General features: G+C 47.2%; 1 protein-coding gene across 1 annotated transcript in view; it reads left to right on the top strand.

Annotated features, from left to right (window-relative positions):
* The first annotated feature begins 6855 nt into the window (after positions 1 to 6855).
* Positions 6856 to 14615, top strand: part of ZNF674 (zinc finger protein 674) — a 29979-nt gene continuing 22219 nt past the window's right edge. Inside the window, 5 exon segments of the mRNA XM_057538740.1 lie at positions 6856 to 6959; positions 9158 to 9226; positions 9545 to 9865; positions 11351 to 11504; positions 11823 to 11921. Coding sequence (XP_057394723.1) covers positions 9776 to 9865; positions 11351 to 11504; positions 11823 to 11921 — 343 coding nt within the window. The 5' untranslated portion in view covers positions 6856 to 6959; positions 9158 to 9226; positions 9545 to 9775.

Raw genomic sequence — 14615 nt, 5'->3', positions numbered from 1 at the left:
GATTTATAACTTTATATATAGTAAGGCAAATTCCCCTCTCAATTTCTTAGTTTTTTCACACTATTGTTAGCTAAACTTCATTTAGTATTTCATATACTTGACACCGATTCTGGATTTTTTATTCTGTTTCAGTGATTTCTTTAATTCTGCTCTATGCCACATGTTTTATTTACTGTAGTTTATAATGGAGTGTAGTATCTTATATGTCTTCCCTTATTATAACTATCCTCAAAATACCCTTGGCTGTTTTCATATATATTTTTTCCTGCCAATTAAAATGAAGAATTGTACCAAGGCCCCTGATCCTATTTAGAATATTGATTCAAATTGCCTGAAATTCATGGATTAGGTTTATGGACAATTGGGGTTTTACAGTATTGAGTCTGCATTCATGAATACAGTTTATTTATTCTCTTTTATATAGATGACATACAATCTTCTTAGGTTTATTTATAGTTGAATTCTTGCTTTTTGATGTGCATCATTCTTCCTAGTATATATATTTTACTAGTTATCATTGACACGTACATGATGGCTAATCTTGATTCTACAAAGTCCCTAGTTGGTATCTAGCTAGGGTATCTGTGCATATTAACAATGATACAATTTTCATTTCAGAAAAAAAGTGACAATGCAAAGGTTAATTTGAGATGCAGAGGGGAAAGGGGAGGCATTTCAGGTAAAAGTTATCTATGCTAAAGAAAAACACTGGGGAAAAAAGAGGCAAATGTAACAAACCTGGTAAAGGTCTCCATTTGAAGCCAGTGGTTCAAGAGCATTTTCACAAAAGGAATTAGAGAAACTCAGTATTATATATATGATAAAAAAATTCCCATATAAATTTACTCCCAATAAAACAATATTATATATGTGATATATATGATATATATCAGTATTATATATTAATACTGTATTAATTTATACCCAAATAAATTTACTCCCAATAAAACAAAGTTGCTTATGCTAAAGAAAAACCCTTGAAATATAATGAGCGTGAAGAGAATTCTACTCTTGGGAATTCCTTGGCGGTCCAGTGGTTAGGGCTCTGCACTTCCACAGCCATGGGCCTGGCTTCCATCCCTGGTCAGGGAACTAAGATCCCACATGCCCGTGTGGTGCGACCAAAAATAAATAAATGAATAATTTTTTTTAAAAACCCAGCATGTTTAAAAAAAGAGAGAATTCTACTCTTGTGCTCAAGGACAAATATTTTATTTTGAGTAAAATCCTATAAACTTGAGAAATGGCGAAGACTTCTAGTTAATGATCAGAGTAAACATCAGAGAACACATGGTGTAGAGAAAACGTACAATTCAAATCAATTTGCAAATGCATTTAGTTCTGGATCACAACTTATTCAGCATTATAAACTCTCTACTGAATAGAAACCTTATTAAAGTAAGGAACATGGAAAGACCTTAGCCAATACTCCCTTCTTACTCAACGTTAGAGAATTCATATCAGAGAGAAATCCTGCAAATGTGTTGAATTAGCCAATCCCCATATTTTACTCAACATCATAGCATTCATACTGAAGTGAAACTCTGTAAATGATATGAATGTGGGAAGGTCTGCAGACATGACTTCTGTGTTGCTGAGATATGAGAATTCTTGCTGGAGAGAATCCTACAGATGTATTAAATCTGGGAAATCCTTTAGATGTGGCTGCACTGTTGCCATTACCAAGCATGAGAGAATTCATACTGCAGAAACCCTGTGAATATAGTGAATGTGGATGGGAGGGATGTGTTCTTACTCAGAAAACTCATATGAAATAGAAATATGAATATCCTCTATATTCTTTTAAGCATACCTCATACTTCATTCACCAACAGATAATTTAATAAAATCTAAATAATTGTAATTTATAGGTTATCCTTTTTTTTTCCTTAAAGAATCAAGCATTTTTTAAGGGAATTCCCCCATCTTATTATTATTATTTAAAAATTTTATTTTATTTATTTTATTTTGGGCTGTGTTGGGTCGTTGTTGTTGCACACAGGCTTTCTCTAGTTGCGGCAACTGGGGGCTACTCTTCATTGTGGTGCGCGGGCTTCTCATTGCGGTGGCTTCTCTTGTTGAGGAGCATGGGCTCTAGGCGCGTGGGCTTCAGTAGCTGTGGCACACGGACTCAGTAGTTGTGACTTGCAGGCTCTAGAGAACAGGCTTAGTTGCTCCGCGGCATGTGGGATCTTCCTGGACCAGGGCTTGAACTCATGTCCCCTGCATTGGCAGGGGGATTCTTAACCACTGCGCTAACAGGGAAGCCCTATAGGTTTTTCTTGGTTTAGCATGTGAAATTCACACTGGAGATGGACATTAAGAATTTGTTTTGTGCAAATAAACTACAAATCAACAGGAAACTCGTACAAAAATAACTGAAGCAAGCAGAAGTATAAAAACACATTTGGCTACAGGCAATAATTTTAATATATTAACCAGTGGTAAGACATCTGGCAAAAACCACTGTTAAATTCAGATGAGATAGTGACATCAACATAGGACATGAAGAGTACAGCAAAATGACTGAAGAGAGGGGCACAAGAGGAAAGGGAATTCATTTCTGAAAACAGCAGCTCTACTCACTCTACATACTCTCCTGCCTGTTTCCCACAGTACATATTATTACACACTGGCTTATTACAACATCCTTCAATAACAGAAAGAGAACTTGAAACTAGAATCGTCAAAAGCCAGCTGAAGTCTTCCTCCTTTTGGGTTTATTATAGTACACAGCCTTCTCAACTAACAGACACAGTCATCCAAAGACTGAAGCTCTAACCTCTGTGCCACCTGACAGTCATGGGATTGGCTTCATGCCACCATTTTGGAGCCATCAACCAGTTCCCTGGGGTGGATTCCCATTTTGTCTATTCCAGCCCCATTCACTCTGCACACTCTCCTGCCTGTGGGAAATCTGCAGAGGCAGCGGCACAGACAGCAATGCAGTGCAGCAGGAGATGAACACTTGCAACTGGCCTTCCCTTTCCTATAGGAACTCACGCACTTCAAAGAGCAGAACGTCATCAAGGCACTGCTTGATGGACCTGTCACCTCAGTCACTGCAGGGAAGACTTCCAGGAAGAGGCGGGTACCAGGGACCCTCAGCAGAACCCTGCACCGCAGCAAGAAAGCAAGCTCCCTCAGCTGCCACCCACTGCAAGCACTCAGGACCTCTGCTCCTCGGAGGTGGGAAAATCACAGCAGTGCCCTCCGGCTGCTGCTCCTCAGGTCTGCAACCTCCTCACAAACACCAAGCAAGTGTACTGCTGGGGGCAGAGTCAGACTGTGTTCATGAGGTCCACCCACTGGGATGGCTGAAACAAACCAACCTCAGAATCTACAGCAACAGTATGTTTGGGTTCCGCAAGACCACCCTCAGGCTTGAAGATTCCCTAGAAGGACTCGGGACTCAGAAAAGCTGTTAGTTCTTTTCAGAGTCTGTGAGTCCTGCTGAGCTGTTATATACAGAATTATTATTATTTTTTAAAGAAATTTATTTATTTGGCTGCACCAGGTCTTAGTTGCGGCATGCGGGCTCTTTAGTTGTGGCATGCGGGCTCTAGTTCCCTGACCAGGGATCGAACCTGGGCCCCCTGCGTTGGGAGCATGGAGTCTTAACCACTGGACCACCAGGGAAGTCCCATACACATAGTTAGGATTTATGACAGTGAAAGTAAAAATCAGCAAAGGCAAAAGGTGCAGGGGTGAAGTCCAGTGGAAACCAATGGTGAGATCCAGTTGTCCTCTCCCAAAGTAGTCACATGGACGATGCTTAATTCTCCCAGAAATGATGTGTGACAACACATGCAAAGTGTTGCCAGTCAGGGAAGCTCACCCATGCCTAGGGGTCCAGAGATTTGACTGGAGGTCAGTCATGCAGGCATGCAGCGTCCACGTGACTCACTTTAGCTACTCGGTCTACAGCCCCCAGATGTCAAACTAATACAGCACAGCCGAGGGCCTCAGACATACAAAACAGGCCCTCACCATACGTCACACCACTAGCATGGACCACCTGGTCAGGTGGAACAGAGGTGCCTGGATTACAGAAATACCCTACTAGGCACAACACGCCAGGGTCTTTGTGGTGCTCTCCCAGGAGTGGGACAAGGACCAGTCTTCCCGAGACAGGCTTTTCCTTGGAACGTAAGGGCTTGAGTAACCTGGGCCTGCTGGGGTTACACTTTACAATGAATTTTAACTTAATTAGAGGCCTCACTGCCATTTAAAAAAATGTTTTCAGGGAATTTCTGGCGGTCCAGTGGTTAGGGCTCTGTGCTCTCACCGCCAAGGGCCCGGGTTCACTCCTGGGCCCTGGGCAAAAAAAGAAAGAAGTTTTCAGTGGTGACCCTGGGCAAGGCTGCTGGCGAAGGGGAGGGAAGCACACGGTGCAGGAAGGAGAGCATTGGCACCAGCACGCCCCCTAGTGTTGGGGAGAGGACAGCAGAAACTGCCACGGTAACCAAGCAGGACCCTATAGGCCTTCCAGGGACAGACCCCTCCCATGTCCTCCACCTGCTTCTCATCTGTAGAAACACTTTAGCCTCCTTGGTCTTCCCCAAGTTTCAAAGAATAATTTAATCAGAGAAGTGAGAAAATGCAGAAACAAAGGGAAACAGTCAAGCAAGACAAAATAATAGTTTAGCCATTAAACAAAGTCAAGGACCTTTAGTTCCTCCCCAAAGGCTATAGATAATACTCGGAGCCATATCCTGTGAGCTGTTTTGCAGATACTGAAACCCCCATCAGGTGGAAGACGTTAACTGCATGCTGACCACAAGCACAGAGACCCCAGACTGGTTGGAAGCAGAAGGCTGATGAGGTTGACTCCCCGATTACCTCACCACCAACCAATCAGAAGAATGTCCATGAGCTGATCACACATCCCACAACCTCCTGCCTCACTCTGTCTTTTAAAACCCTTCCCTGAAAGCCATCGGGGAGTTCAGGCCTTTTGAGCACTGGTTGCCTGGACTCCTTGCTTGGCGCCCTGCAGTACACGCTGTACTTTCCTTCACCACGACCTGGTGTCAGTACATTGGCTTTATGGGGTGTGGGTGAGTGGACCCAAGTTTGGTTTGGTAAAACCACCACTTACCAGGTGCCTGCCTTAGGACACATTCTGGGCTGGGGGCGCTAGAGATGTTCCTTTAAACAATCCTGACAGCCCGGTGGGATGTGTGGTCTTTAGCTATGACATAGAAGAGGCCCAACGGGCCGGTAAGTGGTGGAGCCAAGCCTTCTCTTCTATGGATCGGTAGATCCCTACAGCTGGGCGCAGTGTGGGCTGGAAGAACACCTGGGCATGTTTCTTGGTTCCTGGATGCCCAAGTCACACTAGCAGATGCTGGCACGGCATGAGCAACAACTGCACGCCCTTCGCCAGCCCCTTTTCCTTCTGTGAAAGCACTCATTCCTGCAGAGTCAGGATATGGGGAGCGTCTGACCAGGGCCAATGACCAGGTCTTTCTGCAGCTGGGGGTTTCTCTACCGTCCTCAGGACACTGTCATACTAACTCTATGAACTTTCTCCTGCCTCCTGACAGTGGTGTCAGAAAAACTTATCAGGTCACCTCTCTTCTGGAAATGAATAGGTTAGGATCCCTAAACCTGGCCAACATTTGAGAAGGTACGAAGAATCACAGTGGGGGGCAAGTCCCCAGTCACGTGCCTGACAGAAAACAGACCCTTCTCCCGGGACTTCTACACAAGACTGGGACAGAGGCACTTCCCAGGAGACCTCCAGGTTGTAGATTTGGGCAATGATTCATCCAACCAACCTGGGAATATCACACATGCCACCACCTCCTCAGAGGGGAAAGGGAAAGGCAGGGAGAAAGCAGTATGTTCAGGTGGAAGAGTAAATAAATGTATGTTGGATGCCATGACTGCTTTTGTCACTTGCTTCTCTCAACAGTGCCTGGCACCTGTTGGCTGTAGCACAGAAGGAATTGGGTGTACTGAGCCCAGACCCTGCCTTGCCCAGCCCAAGGAGTTCTGCTTGGTGACCAGGCAGGTACCACAAGCACACGGCACACACTTGGCCTCTTTCCCCAGACCCCGACGGGGAACAGAAAACTTTCCGCAAGGGCACTACAGGACTTTTAGCAGCCCTTGTTGCCACTGGCTGGCATCGTCAGACAAACAGCTCTCCCCCCACTTTATGCTGTGCTGTGCTTTCAAACCGGCAAAGCCCAGATTCTCCAAGGATCCCCAAGGTCCCAGAAACCGGAGCTCCTCGATTTATTTCAGGAGAATCAGGCATCATGGTTTCCTCCTCATTTGTGCATGCTGCCTGCCCTGCAGCCCACCTCCCAGCCCCTCCTCCATGCGGCTTCCCCGACTTAGCCTGAACCCTGCTCTCTGACCCCTGGCCTGAGACCAGAGCCCGGCTCCGACGGCTCCACCCCGCGCCCAAGATGGCCGCGCCCATGTGCCGCCGCGGAGGCAGCAGGCACGACTACCGGTTTCTTATTCTGAGGATCTAAAGAAAGAGGAGAGCGTGGCTTTGGAAGATGGAGGGGCGGGAACTCCCCCGGGAGCACAGCAACAAGGAGGCCCGGCCGCGCGGGAGAACGGACTGGGAGAGCGGGCCTCGGCCTCGGCCGCGGCGGACTCGGATCGCCACGACAGTCCGCGCGGAGCCCGCTCGCCTCCCGCCGCCCGAGACGCCTCCCCAGCCTCTCGTACGACTCGTCGCGGAAAATGCTCGCACGCTCTCGTCGCTCCATCTTACCTCAGAGGGAGCCACGTCAGAATCCTTTGTCCCCGAAAGGCGCCGTGTTGTTGCCCATTGGCTGTGTTGCCCCCCGCCCCCAAAGCCCGCTCCTGCGCGTGCACAGCGTTCGGGCTCCCGGGGCGACGGCGAGCGGAAGTGCTCTGCTGACCCCGAGGGCGGTGCGAGTTGACGCTTGCGGTTGTTATCTGCCCTGAGACCTCGGGTTCCAGGAGGTGGAGTAAGGGGAGGCGGAGCTGGGGATGGGCTGGATGGGGAGGTCGGAGGGGCCTTGGGCAATGAGGTCGCGCCCCTGGGGGGTTGAGTGACAGGGCCGTGGTGGTGAGGGGAGGGGGCGGGGCTACGGGGGTCAGCGAGTGATTGATCCATTGCTTGATTCATTCAGCGACCGTTTACTCAGTGCCTAGTAAATGCGGGGCACCCCTGTGTTTCACAGTAGTCTGTTCAGAATAGCCCTGTGAGTAGGTACTACGATGCTCTTTGTTTTACAGAGAGAAAGCAAGAACAGAAAGGCTGGGAAACCTAACCAAAGTCACACAGTAAAGTGGAGGGATCCTTTTTCTGTTTTCGTTTTTTCGGCATAACGCTTATGCCTTTCCAACAAACACACCCTAAATTTATCCCTTTGCTGACTCCCTGTCTCTCCCCTGCTAAGAGTATGGCTCCGCAAGATGGGGGAGCTCTGAAGTTTTGTTCACGTAGAACAGTAGAACCCGTAGAACAGTAGAACAGGCACACAGTAGGCCCTGACCTCTTGTTAAACGAATAAAAGCGGCAGAGCAGGCGGTCAGTTTCGTTCCAGAGCCCAGACCTTATCGGGGGGTAATTGAGCTCTTACTGAATGTCAATTCTTAAAACCAGAGTGAGGCACTGTGCCTTCTGGTGGCAAGGAAAACTTTGGGGTTTTCCTCAACTTGGCTCCATCATGGAGGTTGCTAATTGCATCGCCTGTGTGGTCATTGCCTTTCCAGGGTCAGGGTTCATAACTGAGCCCACGGCTCAGCAGCTTCAGACACCAGCTGATCTGCCATGGGCTTCCTTAGTTAGACTACAGAAGACCCAGTCTGAGGCCTCAGAAGGAGGTGCGCTCCCCGGGTCAGAGGCAGAGACATGGTCCTGAAGTGATGGTCCCAGCAGAGGTACCTTTGTCTTTGAATCCTTGGGTCCTGCCTCCTTAGAAATAAAATAGCTCCTCTGAGGGGAGTTGGAAGAGGAGCGCCAGCCCAGACCCCAGGGGCAGAGGGGGAAGGCTCACAGGACAGACCCAGATGCTCTGGTTAGAGGGAAGGGGCTCACAGGATAGCAGGTCCTAGAAGAACTGGACCTGCAGTGCCCTCTGTGCCTTCCTTCAGCTGAGAGAGAGCAAGGCTGACTCGGTGACTCCACTTCCAGCCACCATCAAGAGCTGTGTGATGGTGGTCAGTTGAACCCCTATTGGAGGAGAGGGATGAAAGTTACAGACGGATGGCGGGACGCTGCCCTGCTGTAGTGCCTGCAAAGGCAGGATCAGGCTGGAAAGATTGACTACCTGCCTCACGGGACTTTCTCCACTCGTGACACATTTGTGCACACTTCATTATACTTCCCTCTTGTGCCATGGGCTCTTTTTGGTTTCTTTTGTTTGTTTTTTGTTTTTGGCAGCCCCTGGCAGCATGCGGGATCTTAGTTCCCCAATCAGGGATCAAACCCGTGCCCCCTGCGGTGGAAGCACAGTCTTAACCACTGGACAGCCAGGGAAGTCCCCTGGGCTAGTTTTGGATTTGAGTCAGTCCCATAGTATAAACAGCCTACTTATCTGTAGCAGAAATGTTGCATCTCCTCTACCCTGACTGGATGACCAAAGAGGTGTCTTTGGTTTCTGTGTGTCTGTGACATTTCAGCGTGGTCTCTAGGTAGGCCATCACCTAGCTCTGCTGCCTCTCATTTTGATGCTAGTAACTGGGTCTGGGAAGTGGCTCATCAAGCTCCATCTCGCTGAGCCCTGTTGTGCTGATCCTAAGGCAGGGATTGCTACAGTAGCAATGGTTAACAAAAGCTCCTTGCTGAAACTGTGTTTTGAACACCGCCAAATAAGGAAGAGCATGGCGATCAAATGGACATAATGGGAAATAAGGAAGTATTGGGGCGGGAACAGGGTGGCAGTGGCCCACTGAAGGGCGGAAGGAGCCTGGCGCAAGGTCAGTGGTTTCCAACTCCATGTGGAACTGACCAATACCTGGCCCTTAACCTCCCTCTACCCCCCTCCATTCCTCCCTCCTCGCCCCTCCCTTCTGCCCTGTGCTCAGCTCTGGATTGTCTCCTTCCTCCAGACCACAGCAAGCTGTCCCTGTCCTCCAGACTTTGCTCGGGGTCTATCACCTCCAGGGCTCAGTGTGATAATAGGTGATTTGTAATCATTTCTCCTTTTTATTTTACTAGTAAATGATATTGTGAAAAATGAACAAATGCAAGTACATAAAAGAGGGAAGGTGGACTCACCACTGGAAGGTAAGCAGTGTCAACATTTTCATAAATGCTCTTCTGGACTGCTCTTCCTCAATAAATACATATTGCTTAACAAAGGAGATCGCACTGCACTTGCTTTGTGGTAACCTACTTTTAAATATGTTAAGAGATGAGAACAGGATTGCATTGCATTTTTAAAGCCCATGTGGTCTTTCCCACGTTGTGTGTCTAATGTTTGATCTGAGTCCCCTTTGCTGGAGGTTTAGTTGCTTCCAAATTGTTGAATGGTGGAAACACCTACAGTTAACATCCTTGTTGCCTGTGCTTATTTATGATTGCCTTTTTATGATACATTTCCAGGCATAGAATTCCTGAGAGAAAGGAGATGTCAGGTTGTTAATGGCTTCCGAGGAGATGTCTTTAAACACAAGTCATAAATCTGTCCAGGAAGAGAAAATAAATTCACGTGGAAAACCCACAGGATGTTAGCCGTGTCCCAGGGGAACAGGCTGGAGCTACCAGGCCACGTGTCCAGATCATCACCCGCTGTGGGGCAAGAGTGATTGTTATTAAGCTGGTGATGGTGGTCTCATGGCTGTAGGCACTGATCTCGACCCTCCTAATTCTGCCTTCGTAGATCTCCATCCTTTGTCAGGGCAGAGCCAGATGGCCGTGTCCCAGGTGAGTTCCTAATTTACCCCCTACTTTGTTTCCAGTGAATTTGAGGCAGCAATTAGGAAATTATATTGCAGCCTTGAAAAATCTGTCAGTCCCCCTCAGTTCTGGCTGTTTTCTGTTCAACCTGTCATCCACCTCAGGTTCTCCAATCCTTCCCCTCCCCACCAAAAAAAAAAAAAAGGGGGGGGGGTGTAGAATGAAAGACACCTCTCAACTACTTCCCTTTGGGAACTGCACTGCATCTTTTCCTCTTTTCCTTCTCAGAGAAGATTGTTTACATACATAGACTCGTCTTGCTTTTTCTATTTCTTCACTTTCGGTTCACATTTTGCTTTTTCATTATGTTTGAAATAATGAAAGTAAATCCATGTCTCATGTTCCAATATGCATAAAAGCAGTATCCAAAAGATCCCTATTTCTTTTCTCCCCAGTACCACATCTTCCTCACAGATGCCCACTGTTAACAATTTGGTGATAAGGTGCTGTAGATGCATTTACATCAATTTTACTAAAAATAGACATATATGTAACATGTGTTTTTGCACAGATGCCATCACACTCCCATACTCATCTTGCTTTTCCCACCTGATTATATTCTGGGTGTTGTTCCTCATCAATACATAAAGATTATTTCAGTTCCTATTTCGTGGTATAGAAGTATCATTTAACTATTTCTCTATGAATGGATACTTAGATTTTTAATTTTCTTTTTCTATTATATACAGTGCCTCATGAACAACTTTCTATGTATCTCTTGGCCCATTAGTACAGGTATTTATGGAGAATACACCTGGAAGTAGGAGTTTTGAATCAAAGGTGTTCACACTTTAAATTTGCTCTCCCAAATCCTGGACTAATTGCTGCTTTCACAAAATTTTAAAGACCAGATAATTTCTGTGTTCAACTTTTCCAGGCTGTTAAAAGATGAAAAGGAATCCAGTACATGTTATGATGCCAGTTAACTTAAATTCAAGGAAGATAACTACAAAAAAGCAAAAAGCGAAAGACCACTTTCACTTAAGAATATGGATGCCAAAATTCTAAAAACATGTTCTGAATAGAGCATTAATAAATTGAATTGAGTATTTTAAAAAGTACTCTGTGCATATGGTAAAAAATTCAAACAAAACTTTGTTCATCAAAAGGTGAAAAATAATTTTCCCTCTCACCCTGTCTTTGTGTCTCCTTCATTTTTTCATGCATTCTTCCGAAAATCATGTGTGCCCATTTATCTATCTTGATATAAGAATCTCTTTTTCTTTTTATTTTCTTCTTTTTGCATATTACAGCACATTCTAGTCCTTTTCTTGATCATTCCATTTCACTGCTCAACCCCAGGTTTTCTCACCTCTGCCCTCTTGACCTTTGGGCAAGATAATGCTATGTTGTGGAGGGCTGCCGTGTGCATTGGAGGATATTTAGCAACATCGATGGCCTCTACCCTCTAGATGCCAGTGCCCCCCCCCACTGCCCCCCTTGTTTTGACAGTGGGCTAAGGAGGAGTGTGCTGTTGCAGGGAACCTTGACCTTCAGGACGTGTTTGTGGACTTCACCCTGGAGGAGTGGCAGCAGCTGGACGCCACTCTGAAGAACCTCCGCAGGGATGTCATGCTGGAGAACTACAGCCACCTGGTCTCCGTGGGTGAGGGTCCCTCCACAGGGTGACTGGAACACACGCCCTCGTGTCTCCCTCTCTCTCGGCTGCTGCAGCTCAGGGGCGTCTGGGCCCTGAATGAGTCGGGTCTCAGGCTCACGGTCAAGAATTCATAATGGCGTTTGCTCCCTGCACGGGATGTCCGTGCTCTCACCTTCTCTGTGGATGGTCTGCACTGAGGGCCCGCTAGCTGGGCTCACGGGGCAGTCACCGAGGCCAGACCATCTCTGCCCTGCAAGGATGGGCCTCGGTTCCGGAATGCCTCATGTGTCAATAACAAAGTCCTCTGCCATTTCCCCTCAACAGGATTCCTCATGGCCCAACCAGGTAGGATCTTCAGGTTGGGACAAGGAGAAGAGGAGGCCAGGATGGCAGCTGGAGAAAGCCCAACACGGAGGTGTCCAGGTGAGCCCGCGCCGGGCCAGTTGGGCCATGGCGAGGGGACCCGGTGGGTCAGGGAGAGCTTGGCCTCGGGGGCGCGCCCAGGAGTTCTCAGAAACCCCAGACTTGGGGGCACAATTCGGGTCTGATGGAACGAGCTGCTGTGATATCCACACGATGCCCCACCTGCTGCCCCTCTGCAACCCCTTGTTCTTGGGGTTCAGACACAGGCAGCCACTGCTGTTCTGTAGATCCCGTCTCTACCTTCCAGCGTCTGGGTGGCTAGGGAGACGTGCCCAGCCTTGTCTCCTTCCTCCTCCCTCTCCTTTCTGGAAGCTGTTGGGACTTTCCCCCTCTCTTGGGCATTTGTGTGTTCATCAGAGACAAGCAGATGGAGGGGTGATGTTTCCTCTTTCCTTGGCATACTGTGGGCCCTCGAAGTCTGAAACGCGGAGTCTTTAACCTCAGGGAAATTATCCTACCTGGTTTACTGGAGTTGGGATGGACAAAAAAGCTTTGCTAGTGACCTTCAGCTCTACCAGGCCAAGTACCACCATGTCTTTGTCTGCCCTCACTTTGTGGTTAAACAGTGTCAACTTCACACAGGTTTCTGTTTTCTTATTTCTCTGAGGCTCTTCCAAATCTGACTTGATTCCGCCTGTTGATAGATTCCTCCTCTTGTCAGTACTTCCCTCCCACTCCATTTTTTGTCTTTTGTGTTATCTCTATTTATTAAAAAAAATAAATAAACTTGAGAGCATATTACTCCCACGATGGCATGCTTCAGTGAGCAGTGTCTCAGTTCTGGACAGAGCTGCTTCTTTCCTTTTCTGTTGTTTCTTTGTTTTTGCTCAGGGCCCCTTATCCAGAAAGTCTTCAGACATTGGTCTTCCTCCTTTTCTCTCCCACTCACAGTGGCCACTCAGTGGCCCCTCCCGAAGGAGTCTGTCTGGAGCGCTGTAACTATTCACTGCGGTCCGTGGACCAGCAGCCTGGGCATGGCCCGGCCTCAAAGTAGAAGTGCAGACTCTTGGGATCCACCTCAGATTTACTGAATCTGAATCTGCTTTTCAGCAGCTGTTTAGAGTTTAGCTTCACAGCTGCAGCTGTAGTCAGACGCGGGCCCAGCTTGACTCCCCAGCTGTCTTTCCCAGAGCCCACTCCTGCCCGGCAGATGCACCCTGTCGCTCAGAGCCTCCACAGCTGTGCTGGCGTGTGCACCCACCTCCCTGTACCTTCTCCCAGGGACTTTTTGGACTGCAGTTCCCTCTTTATTGCTCTGTCAATCCCGTATCAGCTGCCCTGTAGAGATTCATCAGGGTTTCTTGTCTGGTAATGGCATGACTTATCCTGCTTCCAGTGTTTCCGGGAAGGAAGAAGCACAAACTCGGAGGCACCTTCCACCCTTTGAGTCACATTTCCCTTATAGTACAAGCTGTATTATATTAAAAGTATCACATGCACATGTTCAGTCTAAGTCTGCAGAACATTATGGGGTACAAAGTAATCTCGGTGCATTCCCAGTCACACCTCCAAGCACAGCTTGTTTTCAAGGTTTTTGTTTTTAAATCCTCTCATGTGCATCTCCATAGGTCCAGCGAATACCTTCACACCTGCATTTCTGGAGCTGTCAGTTTTCTCTTCCCTCTATGAAAAAATAAGGATTTACCTCAATTACACCTCGGCCTTCTGCTCCCCTGTTCTTCTCAATGTTTGTTAAATTTTTATTTTTTGTTTCTTTGTTAGCTACATTTGTAACTTTAAATAACATAGCTAAACTTCTATGTTTGCATTCCATTTGGTAACTTTTTTAAAACCTAGCCAAGTGCCTGTGGCTTTTTTCTCTGCGGGGAACACAAACCCCTAGAGGCAAGAGCCTGCATCTTGTTCTCTTTCATCCAGGTGGGGGGCTGGTAGAAGCACTGGATAAGTATTGCTTTGATTGTTTTGGACCGGAGCAGAGGAAGGAGGTTTGTTATTCTTCCACAGCCCAGTGGTGAAGAGCTTGGGCTTTGGAGCTCACAGCCTGGATTCAGATTCTGGCTTCTTCACTCACAAGCTGTCACTTTGCACACGTGGCTTAGCCTTTCTCTGCCTGTTTGTAGAACGGGGCTAATGCTAGAATTTACCGAATTGTCAGAATTTAATGAGTTGATGAATGTAAAGCACCAAAAAGGGTGCTTGGAATAGAGGAAGTTCTCAATATATATTATCACACTTTTTATTGTTGTTATTAGCCATACGGAATATTTTTTTAAATGTAGTGGTCGTCAACTGGAGGTGTATCACATAGTGGCCTCTGGAACCCTTGGGATACTCATGAGTAGACCCCACCCTCTAGAAATTGTTTCAGAAATCTGGGGTAGGCGTAGTTATGCACGTTGTGAATAACACCCTAGATAGTTGTGAAGCCCATGTCTAGTTCAGATTCATTGCTTTAACTATCCGCTGAGAGGGGTTCAAAGGACTGGGAGACTTAGCAAGGCCATCACCTAGGAGCACAGGTCAGGTGGGATGGAAAACAGGAGCGCAACAGCTTGGTTCTCTTCCCCCATTCCTCCATTCTTTAAGCTACTTCAGGGCCTGTATTCTCCTCTGGCCCCTGGATGAAATCTCTGACAGGTCTCATAAATTCTCTGGTCATTCTGAGATAATAAAAATCTTCTATCAAGATCCAAGTATCAAGAGTAGCCTCACTGTCGTATTTATTATTTTAAG

The sequence above is a fragment of the Balaenoptera acutorostrata genome, chromosome X (assembly GCF_949987535.1).
Source record: "Balaenoptera acutorostrata chromosome X, mBalAcu1.1, whole genome shotgun sequence".
NCBI classification, from domain to species: Eukaryota; Metazoa; Chordata; class Mammalia; order Artiodactyla; family Balaenopteridae; genus Balaenoptera; species Balaenoptera acutorostrata.
The sequence above is the reverse complement of the archived record's forward strand: the minus strand, read 5'-3'. Positions and strand labels throughout refer to the sequence as shown.